This window comes from Lasioglossum baleicum, chromosome 9 (genome assembly GCF_051020765.1).
Source record: "Lasioglossum baleicum chromosome 9, iyLasBale1, whole genome shotgun sequence".
NCBI classification, from domain to species: Eukaryota; Metazoa; Arthropoda; class Insecta; order Hymenoptera; family Halictidae; genus Lasioglossum; species Lasioglossum baleicum.
This window is the reverse complement of record NC_134937.1, coordinates 2,393,205-2,407,106: the sequence shown is the minus strand read 5'-3', so window position 1 is coordinate 2,407,106 and position 13,902 is coordinate 2,393,205. Positions and strand designations below refer to the sequence as shown.

General features: G+C 33.7%; 2 protein-coding genes across 2 annotated transcripts; one reads left to right on the top strand and one right to left on the bottom strand.

Annotated features, from left to right (window-relative positions):
* The first annotated feature begins 120 nt into the window (after window positions 1-120).
* Unr (cold shock domain-containing Unr) lies at window positions 121-10,189 on the top strand. Its single transcript, XM_076429745.1, has 11 exons — window positions 121-277; window positions 1,446-2,743; window positions 3,051-3,230; window positions 4,650-4,840; window positions 4,921-5,131; window positions 5,211-5,440; window positions 5,507-5,771; window positions 5,869-6,117; window positions 6,197-6,402; window positions 8,088-8,672; window positions 8,766-10,189. The coding sequence occupies exons 2-11, from the start codon at window positions 2,348-2,350 to the stop codon at window positions 8,932-8,934; spliced, it is 2,682 nt and encodes an 893-aa protein (XP_076285860.1). The 5' UTR covers window positions 121-277; window positions 1,446-2,347; the 3' UTR covers window positions 8,935-10,189.
* A 161-nt stretch (window positions 10,190-10,350) lies between these two features.
* Window positions 10,351-13,259, bottom strand: LOC143211800 (uncharacterized). The gene is made up of 4 exons (XM_076429792.1): window positions 12,900-13,259; window positions 11,048-11,191; window positions 10,793-10,924; window positions 10,351-10,548 (listed from the first exon to the last, which is right to left on the bottom strand). Exons 1-4 carry the CDS (start codon window positions 12,946-12,948, stop codon window positions 10,484-10,486), a joined length of 390 nt encoding a protein of 129 aa, XP_076285907.1. The 5' UTR covers window positions 12,949-13,259; the 3' UTR covers window positions 10,351-10,483.
* Window positions 13,260-13,902: the final 643 nt, after the last annotated feature.

Here is a 13,902-nt window from a genome sequence, read left to right as displayed (position 1 = left end):
AATTTTACGTATTCGAGAACACTGTTGAAAACACACTTCCCCTTTATTTTCATGCGTATTTTAATTTGAATTGCCAAAATACGTTGCGTTTTTATTGGTCTTTTCTACGTGTAACATGACAAACGAACAATATAAATCTTTTCGTTGCAATATTACAAGAAAGTTATGAATCAAGATTTCAATTGCAGTTGCTCTGTGGTTGCTCCTGTTTTGTATGTGAATGCTGAATGTTGACATTCAACATGGCGGCATGTCGTCAGTGCTGTGCTGTGTCGTGGTGAGTTTTATAAAACTTTCTAAAGTCGTTCGATTACGAGCTTTATAACGAAACAATTAGATTTCGCTGGATTATTCGTTCTCCATCAAGAATATTCATATTTTATAAGCCCGTCGAGGTCTGATACATTTTTACGATACCCATAGAAATGAGCGACTTCATAAAAAAATCAGAATCTCATAACTGGCAAGCACGTATAATATTTCGGAGTTTTGTTTTCTTCTCTTTTTGGAAATGTGTTTTATCGACTCGAATTTCAGATAGACGATTATAAAATTAATACAACGACACGTATTTATTTAGTTATATTCCGGATATACTTACGATACCTATACCGTTACATATATTTCAAACATTTTCATGTGGGTGTTCAAGTAATCTATCCTGACTTGTAGTAAAGTTCGACTATTATGATTTAAACCATGAACCGACGACAAGAATGTCTTGATTGGTTATTCAATGTCGGTAAACAAAATTTAAAACGCGACTAAAATATAGAGAATTAGCTAAAAAACATTGAGAAAACACCACCAGTTGGATCATAAAAAGTCAATGTCAAACTGGCACTCAATTATTACGAATATCTTGTTTATCTCGTGTGAAACCACAAATAGAATATAATAAAAATATGCTGTGAATTATCTTATATACTTAAATCATTCATATCAATGTAAAGTGTAAAATATCTAATAACCTATAAGTATACCTGAGACAATATCGTACTCATTAGTGAAAATTTATTTTTTACTTGGCCCAACTACACTATATATGGCAAAAATGCTCATTACATGTGTATGTATCTATAAGATATAAAAAATTACGAGTGTATACATTCTTTTTATACATATATATATATATATATATATATAATATACATATATAATACATATACTTTTTAAATAGTATAATTGTTCGAGAAACAACTAGTTACACTTGCCATATGATTAGATGAATTAATCAGAAAATATAATATTATACAATATAGTTATTGCAGATGTTTTTTCTATTGAAAAATAAACATTACTTTTTCAGAAGAATATATTTGCATCTGTCAGAACCTTCTATTGAAAAGCTCGTGATCATTAGATTTACATTTAAATATTATTATTTATTTACAAAGAATGTTCTTCGAGTTATACTAAAATAAATGTATTTCTTTAATTTTCAGCTTGTGTAATTGTTAGTTTAGGACATTTTTGAAACCAAGGCTCACTGTAAATTTCACAATTAAATGCTGAAGAAAGAAACGCTAATATAGAAATATCGGAACAACACAATCACACTCAGCACGCATTGAAGACATCTGAGGATTTTCAAGTCAACATTTATCCTTTAAATCTCCTATGTTTTTTGATTTACTCCTTTTATTAAGGATGACTGCTGTTTAAGAGGAAACGTGGTTATTCTAACGTACACTAAATTGAGTAAATATCAAACAGTTGTTAATAACACTTGTTCATACATATGTGGAAAGTATCAATGGTCTATGATGTGCTAAGAATTTTGTACTTGTATTAATTCGTAAATCAACATTAACCACATTGTTCATTTATATATTGTGTACACAAGCTTTGTGAGAAAGAGTTAGGTGAGCCATAAAGTGACCGTAATTGTGATTGCGGCTGAGATTGTGCTGCTTTTGGTTAATAAGAAAACACTTGTATTTATATTTAAAAGGAGTGCCAATATCGCACAGAGTTGTCGAGGTACTCGCAGATAAATAATTTGTAATATACGTGAAAATACGTTCAAATCCTTCCTTCCACTTCTTGGTCACAAAGGAGCCTGCATTTCTGCAGCATTTTAAAGAGCCTCTCTTCCTCTGTATTAAGTTCTTGTAACATTATAATAGTGAACAAAGATATAAGGTACCAAGAACCGTTCTGTGATATCTATGTTAACACTTAAATAATTGAAAAGACTAAAAAAAAATTTCTAAATATAAGTATATATATATATATATTGTGGTGAAACGGAAGTGAACATAAAAAAGAAATTAAGTAATTGTTTCAAGAAAAGAGGAATACTTATACGTCAAGATTACATTTAAAGTTGTGCGAATTCGAAACAATGTCCAACAATCCTCAGTGGAAAACGTTCCAGCCGCCAATCATGAACTCTGACCCTGCAATACTTGATTATAAGTCCGTGGCTATACCTAATCCCAAAGTTATAATGGGATCGCATCAATCAGCAACTAATATCTACAGAAATGGTACCAACTACGGTAGCGACCATTATATGGCCGATTCACCTCCTGGGAATGGAAAAAATAATATTAACTATGCAGGTTATACCAATACACAAAAGTCACGTAAAGAAGTTAACAGATTTCCTTTCGGAACATTTACTGGAATGGAAGGAAACGCTGGTTACACAGAAGAGACATCAACAAATAATTCCACCGATCAAGATCAATCTGCTAACCAAGGAACACGAGAAACAGGAATAATCGAAAAATTATTAGTGAGAATATTTTTTTTGTTTTATTACTATGATCGGTAGACTGTGGATTTTTATGCATTTATGGGTTCTGAAAATTTTCAAAAAATGCTACGGTATAAAATTCGACGGAATTTAATAGAATGTTAACTTATTTCTCATCTAAAAAGACTACTATCGCAGAAAATAAGATCTCATTTGATTTGATTTTCTTAAAATTCCTCTACGAAAATTGCAAATTGCATAAACATCCGCAGTCTAATGATCAGTTTCACATTGGTATGCTTTTTTATAGTAAACGTAACGTTTCTATTTTTTTTTTTGTTTACAGCATTCATATGGATTTATACAGTGCTGTGAAAGACAAGCAAGATTGTTCTTTCATTTTAGCCAATTTAGCGGTAACATAGATCATGTAAGAATTGGAGATCCAGTTGAATTTGAAATGACTTATGACCGACGAACAGGAAAACCTATTGCTAGTACAGTCAGCAAAATATCTCCGGAGGTGGTTAGTATGGCATATATATATACCCAGATAGCATGCCGCACAGTGGGCGAGAAACCGATCTTTCTGGACAAAAAACTGCCGACAACTCAGTTTTTCATCGATTCAATTGGAATTTTTTTAAAAATATTCGTGAAGGATTATACTTTGATGACGTACTGCGCGAAAATTGTTAACTGTCACAAGAAATCGAGAATCCTTATCTACAAAACCCAATATCTCCGATACTTCATCCGCCTATACCATAAATTTGCATGTCCCAGCTGAGTTGCCGACACTTCTTAACCCTAAACCCTAAACCGCAAAATTTTAAACTGTAAATCTGGCCCTGAGAATTACCAATTGAATAGAATTACATTCGGCACTTACGAGACTCACCATTACTTTATTGATCAAACAGCAGCGTTTTCGCTTCTTGAGAAAGAACTTCCTTCTGCTTGCCATCCTTTATTCTTAGAGAGCTTATAAGTGGATCGGATGGTAACAGACGGTAATAACATATGCCGTATAATATCTATATTTGTCTTTTTGCGGCAACACACATTCGGGAGTTTTCAGCTCGTGATTTCCTGAAGACTTCATTATTTACCTCTTGTGGCTCTTCTGAATACAAACCAATTGGCGGTTCAAATGTAGCAAGTACCTCACTTCCATGTTGCAGTACCTTATGAACTGATGGAGATAATTTATACCATGGATAAATTTTAATAAAATTTTTTTGTTTTTTTTATCTTTTTTACAGTTTAAAATTTTGCGGTTTAGGGTAAGGATTCTTGATTTCTTGTGACAGTTAACGATTTTCGCGCAGCAAGTCATCAAAGTATAGTCCTTCACGAACATTTTTAAAAAATTTCCAATTGAATCGATGAAAAACTGAGTTGTCGGCAGATTTTTGTCCAAAAAGATCGGTTTCTCGCCCACATGCGCCGACTCGATTTTGGGCGGGTCCCTAGGCGCGCATGCCACCTGCAGGGGCTCGAGCCCAGGGCCTGCAGGCCGGGTCGGTATTCGGCCCATTTGCAAAATTGCAAGGATGCGGGATTCGTGATAATACAAACACAGGGTTTCGTCAGTAGTAAAAAACGCCAGATAAAAAGATCTATACTGGCATCGGCCTGATTGGCCACATTAGCGTGACCGTGCTGCCCTCTTAAAAACAGGCTGAATCCCGGCCCGGCCTGCAGGCCCTGGGCTCGAGTTTCTGCAGGTGATATGCGGCACATTGTTGCGCACAGGGGCCCGTCCAAAATCGAGCTGCCTGGGCCTCGAGCAGCTCCAAACGTTGTGTTTGCCCGTAATCTGCAGGTCAGGGCTCTGCAGGCTGGGTCAGGTGGTAGGCTGTGCTGACTGGGTATAATTTACATATTTTGGATGAAGAACTATAAACAAATGCATAAATTTGTAAAATCTTGTATAATCTAGGTGCTAAGCGAAGAACGAGTTACTGGAAATGTAACCATAGTATCACACGCGAGTGGTGACTTACAAGGCCGTATTAGTTATGAAAACAGAGGAGAATGTTTTTTTTTGCCATATACAAAAGATGATGTAGAAGGAAATGTTACCTTAGTTATCGGTGATAAAGTGTCATTTCAAATTGCTACTAATCAACGGTACATCATCTATATGTTTTATCACGTTTGGTAATACATAATTGTGCAGAATTATTACAAATCTTTGAAATAAATTACAGTGGAAATTTGGGTGCATGTCATGTAAGATTGGAAAATCCAGTACATCCAGTTCGCTATCGTGGAGTAGTATGCTCGATGAAAGAAAACTTTGGCTTTATTGAACGTGCTGACGTAGTTAAAGAGATTTTCTTCCACTTTAGCGAAGCTAAATCTATGAAAGAAGAACTTAGATTAGGAGATGATGTTGAATTTATAATACAAACTCGAAATGTAAGGGCGCATATTTTATTTATATAAGTAGCTATCGATTATTATTTTATACCAATTATATATTGTTACTATATTTCAGGGGAAAGAAGTAGCTTGTAACATTACTAAGTTACCACCTGGTTCTATAGTATTTGAAGAAGTCTGCAACGAAGTAGTGAAAGGGCAGGTTTTAAAGCCTTTGGAAAGGGGCACTGCAGCTCGTCATCAAAATGACCCATTGCCTGGAAGAATTCGTTATAGAGATACCGATCATTCTGAAGTCGAAATTCCGTTTGGTGATAAAGATCAAAAAGGAGATTTTACTCTTAGGTATAGATATTTTGAAGTTGTATTACTGTTTATCAACACAGCTAGACGCTAACTCTTTTTTCTTAGACATGGGGACTGGGTCCAATTTCGTATTGCAACAGATACTAGAGATCAACTTAAAAGAGCTACTGAAATATTGTTGTTACCTGAATCTTTTACTGTATCCGGTGAAAGACGAGAACAAGGCATTATTGCTGTTCTCAAAGATGGATTTGGTTTCATTCGTTGTGCAGATCGAGATTTAGCTCGTTTATTCTTTCATTTTAATGAAGTTCTTGATGTTGATAGAGACATTACTATAGGAGATGAAGTTGAGTTTACAGTTCTTCAAGTGAGTATATTTAAAAAAAAAAAATAGTATGTGTTAATCGTATTCGTATGTTAGTTTTCTGTATGTTAATATTTATTATTGTTAATTGTTATAATAGGATCCTTCTTCATCATTTTCGAGTAATCGACAAAGTGCAATTAGGTTGAAACTTTTACCAGCGGGTACAGTTCAATTTGAAACAATCATAGAAAAAGATTTGATGGGTACTATAATTCAAGGTGTAAGTGGTACCTGGTCACATTTGGTACCTGGTCTCATCGGATACGTAAAAGAAAATCAACAAAAGAGTGTTATTTTCTTTATTAAAGATTGTGATGCAAAAAATATTCCAAAATTAGATGACAAGGTATATTATTATTTTCTTTTTTCTAGGGTATGAAAACATTCTTGATTAATTCATTGCTTAAATGCGATTATTTTTTTAGGTTCAATTTAGTATCTGTCAAGTAAAACGAAATAAAGAACTTGTTGCTGTTGACATATCTCTAGTGAATTCTTCTGGTGAGAAAACTTCAAATGGTAATAAAAAGTTGAATGGTCAAGTTTGTCAGGGCTTTATTGCTGCTCTCAAAGATGGATTTGGTTTTATTGAGACTGTGAATCACGATAAAGAAATATTTTTTCACTTCAGGTAAAGAATTTTTAATATATAAATCAATCTTCTGTTACTACAGTGGCCGAAATAATGATAGGTTCATAGCCCGAACTAGCATGTTTATTGTCGTCATTCTTATCTGCATAGCGGAACACCTCCTATGGTGTTTGTTTATACTTAGAGAAGTCTTGTTCTTACTACTGTAGATGCATTTAGTTTAGTTTCGACAGCACAAGTGTTTGGATGTAATTGATTGTGAAATTTGCTAAAAATTATTCTGGTAATAGAGCGAAATAATCTTAGGTTCACAATAACACTGTTCAACACCAAATTTGTTCCCTAATTACTGTTGGGTCCTTCTTATAGAATTTTTTGCGCTGATTCCGAATCTGTCCTTCATTTTTCTCCTATACGCACAGTTTTTGAGGAACATGGCTTTGAAAAAAAAAACATTTCTCAACTTTAAACAAATATTGTGATGTTATTATAAATGATATCGAATTGTTCTTTGCAGCAAAAGATTCTGTACACTTCCCCGAATACAGCGATATCCAATATTAATACATTATGAATGCTTAAACATGTTTAACACATTCACGCCGGCGTGTATGTACCACCGGTGGCTCACGCGAGAAACACAAATAGCAGCGTCGGCGTGAACGATGGAGAGACACCACTTTGCGCCAATTTTTGAGGATATTTTTGAATTTATCTCAAAAAATAAGAGTCCAGCAGAAAATTGAACTATATCACCCGATAGAGCAGACTTTTATGTTGAGAAATCACTCTTTGCAGTTTGCAACTATGACGTTTTTTTCGAACCACAAAACAAAATATCTTCGCCCGGCACAAGTTGCCGCCAGTGGCGCTCACCACTAGCGCGGTCTCAACATAAATTGGCCAACTCATGTCGGGCGAAAATATTTTGCTTTGTGGTTCTAAAAAAACGTCATAGTTGCAAACTTCAAAGAGTGATTTCTCAACATAAAAGTCTGCTCTATCGGGTGATATAGTTCAATTTTCCGCTGGACTCTTATTTTTTGAGATAAATTCAAAAATATCCTCAAAAATTGGTGCAAAGTGGTGTCTCTCCATCGTTCACGCCGACGCTGCTATTTGGGTTTCTCGCGTGAGCCACTGGTGGTACATACACGCCGGTGTGAATGTGTTAAACATGTTTAAACATTCATAATGTATTAATATTGGATATCACTGTATTCGGGGAAGTGTACAGAATCTTTTGCTGCAAAGAACAATTTGATATCATTTATAATGACATCACAATATTTGTTTAAAGTTGAAAAATATGTTTTTTTTTCAAAGCTATGTTCCTCAAAAACTGTGCGTATAGGAGAAAAATGAAGGACAGATTCGGAATCAGCGCAAAAAATTCTATAAGAAGGACCCAACAGTAATTAGGGAACAAATGTGGTGTTGAACAGTGTTATTGTGAACCTAAGATTATTTCGCTCTATTACCAGAATAATTTTTAACAAATTTCACAATCAATTAAGTCCAAACACTTGTGCTGTCGAAATTAAACTAAATGCATCTACAGTAGTAAGAACGCGACTTCTCTAAGTATAAACAAACACCACAGGAGGTGTTCCACGATGCAGATAAGAATGACAACAGTAAACATGCTAGTTCGGGCTACGAACCTATCATTATTTCGGCCACTATATAAGATCGTGGATATTTATGCCCACAATTATTTTTAGCAATTTTGAAGGAGACGCTAGTACATTGGAAGTAGGAGCTGATATCGAGTGTATAATCAGTTCTGGAAATGGTAGAGGAAACGGTGGTTGTGTTGCCGCGGATTACGTTAAATTAGTACCTCGTGGAAGCATTCCTAGGCCAATACCAGTTAGCGAAGTGCTCGATGGAACGGTCGTGAGACCATTACGAAGTGCAAATCCTGACCAGGCAGAGTATGCTGGTTTGATAAAGATAAACGCTACTAATGAAGACGAAGACATCCCAGAATATGAGTTTAGAATTATGGGACTCGTTAATAAACGCGAGCTATTACAGGCTGGTGACCCTGTACAATTGCAGGTTGATTCAGCAGGCCATGCTTGTAATGTTGTAGCGGTTAGAAAAAAGAGAAGAGCAACAGTGGATGCAGTGAAAGGTCCTTTCGGTTTTCTTGCCTATGAGATTGACGAGGGTAAGAAATTATTCTTTCACATGAGCGAAGTTCGAGATCATGCGATACTTCAACCAGGAGACCCGGTTGAATTTGTTTTAATTACGAATCAACGTACTGGTAAATCGTCTGCATGCAATGTAACACGAATAAGGTAAAATATCAATTTTTACAAAAGATTCTTTCTTTGTTTGACAACAGTATCATACATTGATCTACGAATTTATCTTCTATATTTATTGTACAGCGATTCAGTCCAACAACGACCCGAACGTTTGATCAGCCGATTGCGTACTACATCTATGGAAGATACAGGTCCTAAATTAACGGTAGTTAGACAACCAAGGGGGCCAGACGGCACGCGTGGATTTAGTCAAGAAAGATCCCAGCATACCCCTGGTGCCATTCAAGAGTAATGTTGTATCGAAACGGTTACTGCTTATTCAAATTGTAATCTACATTACTTGTTTTTAGTCCATACACTTCGGTACCGAGATTATTATTATCATAAGCATGATCGTAAACATTTGCCAAATTGAGACTAATGTGACAACAATAATAATATTGATAATAATCAATTGGATTATGAACTTGTTGAAAAAAGAAACAGAATATAAAATAAAAAAAACAACGAGTCATTTTATCATCTTATAAAATATGAAAATCATTAGGGAGGCGATTTGTCTGAATTACTTAATTTGACTAAAAATCTGTCGGATATCTTGTTTTATTTGCAACACAGCATATGTAATAGTTCTCCCCGAAGGATTCTAAACTAGCGTTGTGAGATATTCTTGAATATTTTAAATTGTCACTCCCTGTAAAAAATTTTATAGACATTTTCTTCCATTGGTTTATTATAAGTACATAAAAGCATAAATTGGAAAATAATTTAATATTGAACTGTTGACAACCTGCCCGTTTATAATATTCGAAGATAATGTCCCGTCTGCTTTTATAAGAATATACGTACATGTTGATACGACATTTATTTATATAATTTTCTTTAGAGTATTTGTTTTACCTATAATGTACACTACAATCAGTTTAAAATGTACAATAGACGAAACTGAAGTCACATGCAAATTCATCATATTATATAAAATACTGATTGGCTATATAATCAAAAAGAAAGAAGAAAATGTATCCGTATCACTTGCTGAAACTTGCGAATTCAAATAATTTTATAGTGGAAGGAGCAGACTTATGTTTTATTATACGAATCATCGTAACGTGTAACTCTGTTGAAAAAAGAGAATATCAATGAATTTGTAAAAGAAGTTAATAACTGGCCAATTGTTTGTCCTAGATAATATATAATATATAAATATATGTACATGCAGTTAAGTTCCTGATGCAGTCTCGTGTTGTAAAATCAAACTAGTATTACGAATTCAATCGATTCATACTGCAAAAAAAAAAGAACAAAACTACAAAACAGTACTTATACGAAGGAGAAGAATCGATTTTTACAAGTTTTGCCATCAGAAACAGCAAGTGAGGTACACGTGGCATTATGTAGAAATAGATGAAAGGAAATAAAAATAAGAACAAAGTGCATAAACATAAGCACGATACAAACTAAGCGTTTGTCTGACAACTCATGGATCCAACACATCATGTGCATACATATTGTAAAATTATTGATGAATAAACAGTGAAAATGTCAAACCTCTCTTTTTTGTCTTAAAATACAAAATAGCTTAGCAACTTTGTGTTTTTTTAAAACAATTAATATTCACTGTAGCGAATAAGTGTTTTTAACTTTTGTCATATTTCTACATTGACAATTTGTAATAAAAGTTTATATATATAAATAATGTGCAAAACTATTATGATATATACAATATGTATTTATTATGTATGTACAAAGATGTGGAAATTGTTACAAAACGTGTTCATTTTTTTGTATTTAATAGCACATGTATTTGATTTTTAATAGATAAGTATAAGAAACATTGTAGATCAGATTACAACACATTCGTAGGGAAATGGTCCTCGGAGACGTAAATAATTCAGTCCCGGACAAGCTGAAACAAAACATAATCACCTCATTAAATAGAACTTTTTCAAGTAACATTTATAATTATATTATACACAGTAAATTTTTATTTTGATATTTAATATTAGGTAATACATCATTCATACTATTAGTTAAATAGTTGAAACTGTTGTATTTACGATTACGTCGGGAATTGAATGTAATCGAATATAAGGCTGCAATTTATAAATATAATCATCTTTAATCAGTAACGGATAGTAAAATATACTAACGTTTGTCACAGAGTGGCCCATAATAACCGGTTCCTTCGCAGCGACATTTAAATCCAGGGTCCGACGATATTTGTATGCAAGATCCCTCGTTCAGGCAAGGTTTTAATCTGTAGCACGTATCACTACGCTTGCCTGAAAAAAATAATTATACAATAATAACTGTAACTATACATTCTTGACATTGATGTGAGAGTACAACAAAATAGACTACAAATTTCCTGTTAATGTTGATGGAACCAGCAAGTATTTCATTACCTCTTAATGCTTCTTTACAATCCTCATTATTATTATATCTGTATTCGGAAGAGCAGCCATAACCGCATCTGCATTGTGCGTTATAAATTCGACATCCATACTGCATTTGATCCAAATCGCAAGCGCGCGATCGTGTGCTTATGGCTACAATAAAAAAACATAATTATATAAAGTTAAAATCTTTTTGGTGCGCTAAAACTTAAATTTTCAAATATTCAATTTTGTTTGCCTGAAAATTTATGAAATATTCAATTGTAATTTAACCATTATGGTTATTATTAGACTGCGGATTTTATGCATTTATGAGAAAAATGGACACGTACAATTTAAAGCAGTGGACATGTTAAAAATATTTAAGACCATATCAGTTTCAGCTTAATAGAATAATTAAAAGAAGAATTCAATTTCTATTTGGCTCCTGTGACCTACAATAATATCAATGCGAACATTTTTTATTTTACATAAAAGATCCGCAGTTTACAAACTTTGATAACTAATATAGTTATTATAATCAGTTTTCTGTAGAGTTAAATGATCGAAAAAATATATTTTTTTAATTATCATTTTTTACTATAAATAATGATTTATTTTAATTGATAATTAAAATATACTGAATAATTTCCGACATATATTTGCCGCAAAAAGATTACCTTCACTTCATTACGTTCATTATTTATACGTATCAAATAATAGTACATCGTCTCTACGACGACGCTAAAGTAATATTACACGTGCCAAGGATATCTCGGCGACAAATTACGGACGCAAGTTCCCTGTAAAACTTTTCTAACGAACGTTTCATACGCAGTGAACGTATCTGCAGTTTATTTACCCTATAGAGATAATGCTACGAAGAAAATATGCTGCCTCTGCAACTATTTGTACCGGATGTATCCAGTGCACTTCTCACTTGTCTAAATTGATAAACGCTAAAGGAGATAAAGCACGGCTGTGTGAGTTAATTGATTTTTCGAATATTAAATTTTATCATTGTCATCATCTATATTCCTACATAATAAAAGCAGTAGAATGGAACGTGGAATGTGCATCATTGAAACTACACTTTATTATCGCACTGCATTATCTGTGTCCTCGGTGAATGAACCGAGATCTTTCTTTCGGAAGAACGTTCAAGCCTAATTTTACATTAAACGAATTATTTACCGAACGAAAAAAGATAGTAGTCAACGAGTACTACATATAAAAAAATATAACAATTTATATTATTACTTTCAATTTAGTCTAGTGCTTTAAAACTTCTTGTATCGAATATATCTCCAACAGTTCAAATATTATGCTGATGGAGAGTTATGAAGTCGTCACTTTTGACGTAGCGGTTTTAAATGTTTATTAAGATTTTTGAGAAGTCGTTTTTAATCCATTTAATCGTCTTCAGCTCTTATTACTAAAAAACTTCAAAAATTTTCATTTTCGGTATAACTATAAAAGTGATTTGATAAGAAGTTACAGTGACAGACTCTCGTCGTAGTAGAAAAGAATGAAAAAAAGATTAAAGCAAGTATCTTAAACTGATAAGTAAAAAATGTCCGTACGATATTCCTTGATAAGAATAATATTCGAATAGTCAAGAATAAGATTTGGAACAATACAAAAAGTTATTCAAGCTGTTCAAACTATTTGAATAATATGTATATAAGTTCGTCTTTCGACTGGTTCAACGTTTATTTACGAAATATTTATATATATATGTATATATATATATATTTTCTGAAAATATTTGACAATTATTTATGTTTCGGAATAATTTGGAAAATTTATCAAGTTCAAGAAAGATGTTCGAGAAGTGGTCGAACTTCAATCGATATTCTGAAACGTATAAAATATTTCGTACCTACAACCACGAGTAGCAAAATTATTGGCAGTACCAATCTTGGTAGCATGATGGGCCTACAGAAAGCTCACACGAGATCCGGACGAGGAGTCCCGATAACGATAATCCAGCCAGTGGATCGTGCAGTCCGAAAACGGAGATCGACGACCGGCGATCCGCGCCTGCGGATAGGCTTTTCCTGACCTCGGTTGGGTCAAAGGTCAGCCGTACGAAGGGGTTCGTCTCACGCATGCACTATCGCAAACAGAAAATTCTTGATGCCCACGCTACGTAAGCGAGCAACGATACTCGCTGAGCGCGCTGAACGAACTGAACTGTTGTCTCTGCACGGCTGGAGGCAACTGCCCCTCAACAACTGCTAACTACATAAATACAGACTAACGCGTTTAGTTTAGCTAAGATGTGTCACCAGACACCAAGAAACCATGCGTGGGGTTGTGAATCGCTCGACGTCTACTCTATTACCCACATCAATCCTTTTCAACAACTTCCTTAAAATCGTTAATCTCTTCTACCACTTACAAGACGATTCGATAACATAAATAATTACAACTGTCCGGTTACTTATATATCTTTTTTTTCTATTAAAAAATGAAAGGAATTATCCTTTTAAAAAAAAGCTCTAACAAACATACTGGATACTATATATAATTATGAAGAAATATATTTAATATATCGGAAATTAAAAATAGTTACTCGTATTTGCGAATGAAATTGCCTAAGGTACTGGAGCATTTAAAGTACAGTAAATTTTATTTACATTCATCTTCAATACATTTTTTTCGGGTCACTTATAATTCTCATTTGTCATATGATCCGTCACATATTTTTTCAAACCGACCACACGGTCGGAATCATAGTTTTAGAGGTTTGAAGTAGTATATTCAAAATTTCCATTTTTTTACAACATTTTATATGAAAACATATTTTCTTACTGTTAATTATATTTTATAACGTTTTTCAACGATATTAAGTATATTTCCAGAAACGTTAAATTACATGC

What these genes read in the sequence shown, in the direction of transcription:
- Unr (XM_076429745.1), top strand. Translation starts at nt 2,348, where the DNA reads ATGTCCAACAATCCTCAGTGGAAAACGTTCCAGCCGCCAATCATGAAC. An exon ending in GCAAAATATCTCCGGAGGTG is followed by an intron (nt 3,231 to 4,649) that starts GTTAGTATGGCA and finishes TGTATAATCTAG; the next exon opens with GTGCTAAGCGAAGAACGAGT. An exon ending in TTGAGTTTACAGTTCTTCAA is followed by an intron (nt 5,772 to 5,868) that starts GTGAGTATATTT and finishes TTGTTATAATAG; the next exon opens with GATCCTTCTTCATCATTTTC.
- LOC143211800 (XM_076429792.1), bottom strand. Translation starts at nt 12,948, where the DNA reads ATGCTACCAAGATTGGTACTGCCAATAATTTTGCTACTCGTGGTTGTA. An exon ending in TTTGCTACTCGTGGTTGTAG is followed by an intron (nt 11,192 to 12,899) that starts GTACGAAATATT and finishes TTTTTATTGTAG; the next exon opens with CCATAAGCACACGATCGCGC. An exon ending in TTGTAAAGAAGCATTAAGAG is followed by an intron (nt 10,925 to 11,047) that starts GTAATGAAATAC and finishes TATTTTTTTCAG; the next exon opens with GCAAGCGTAGTGATACGTGC.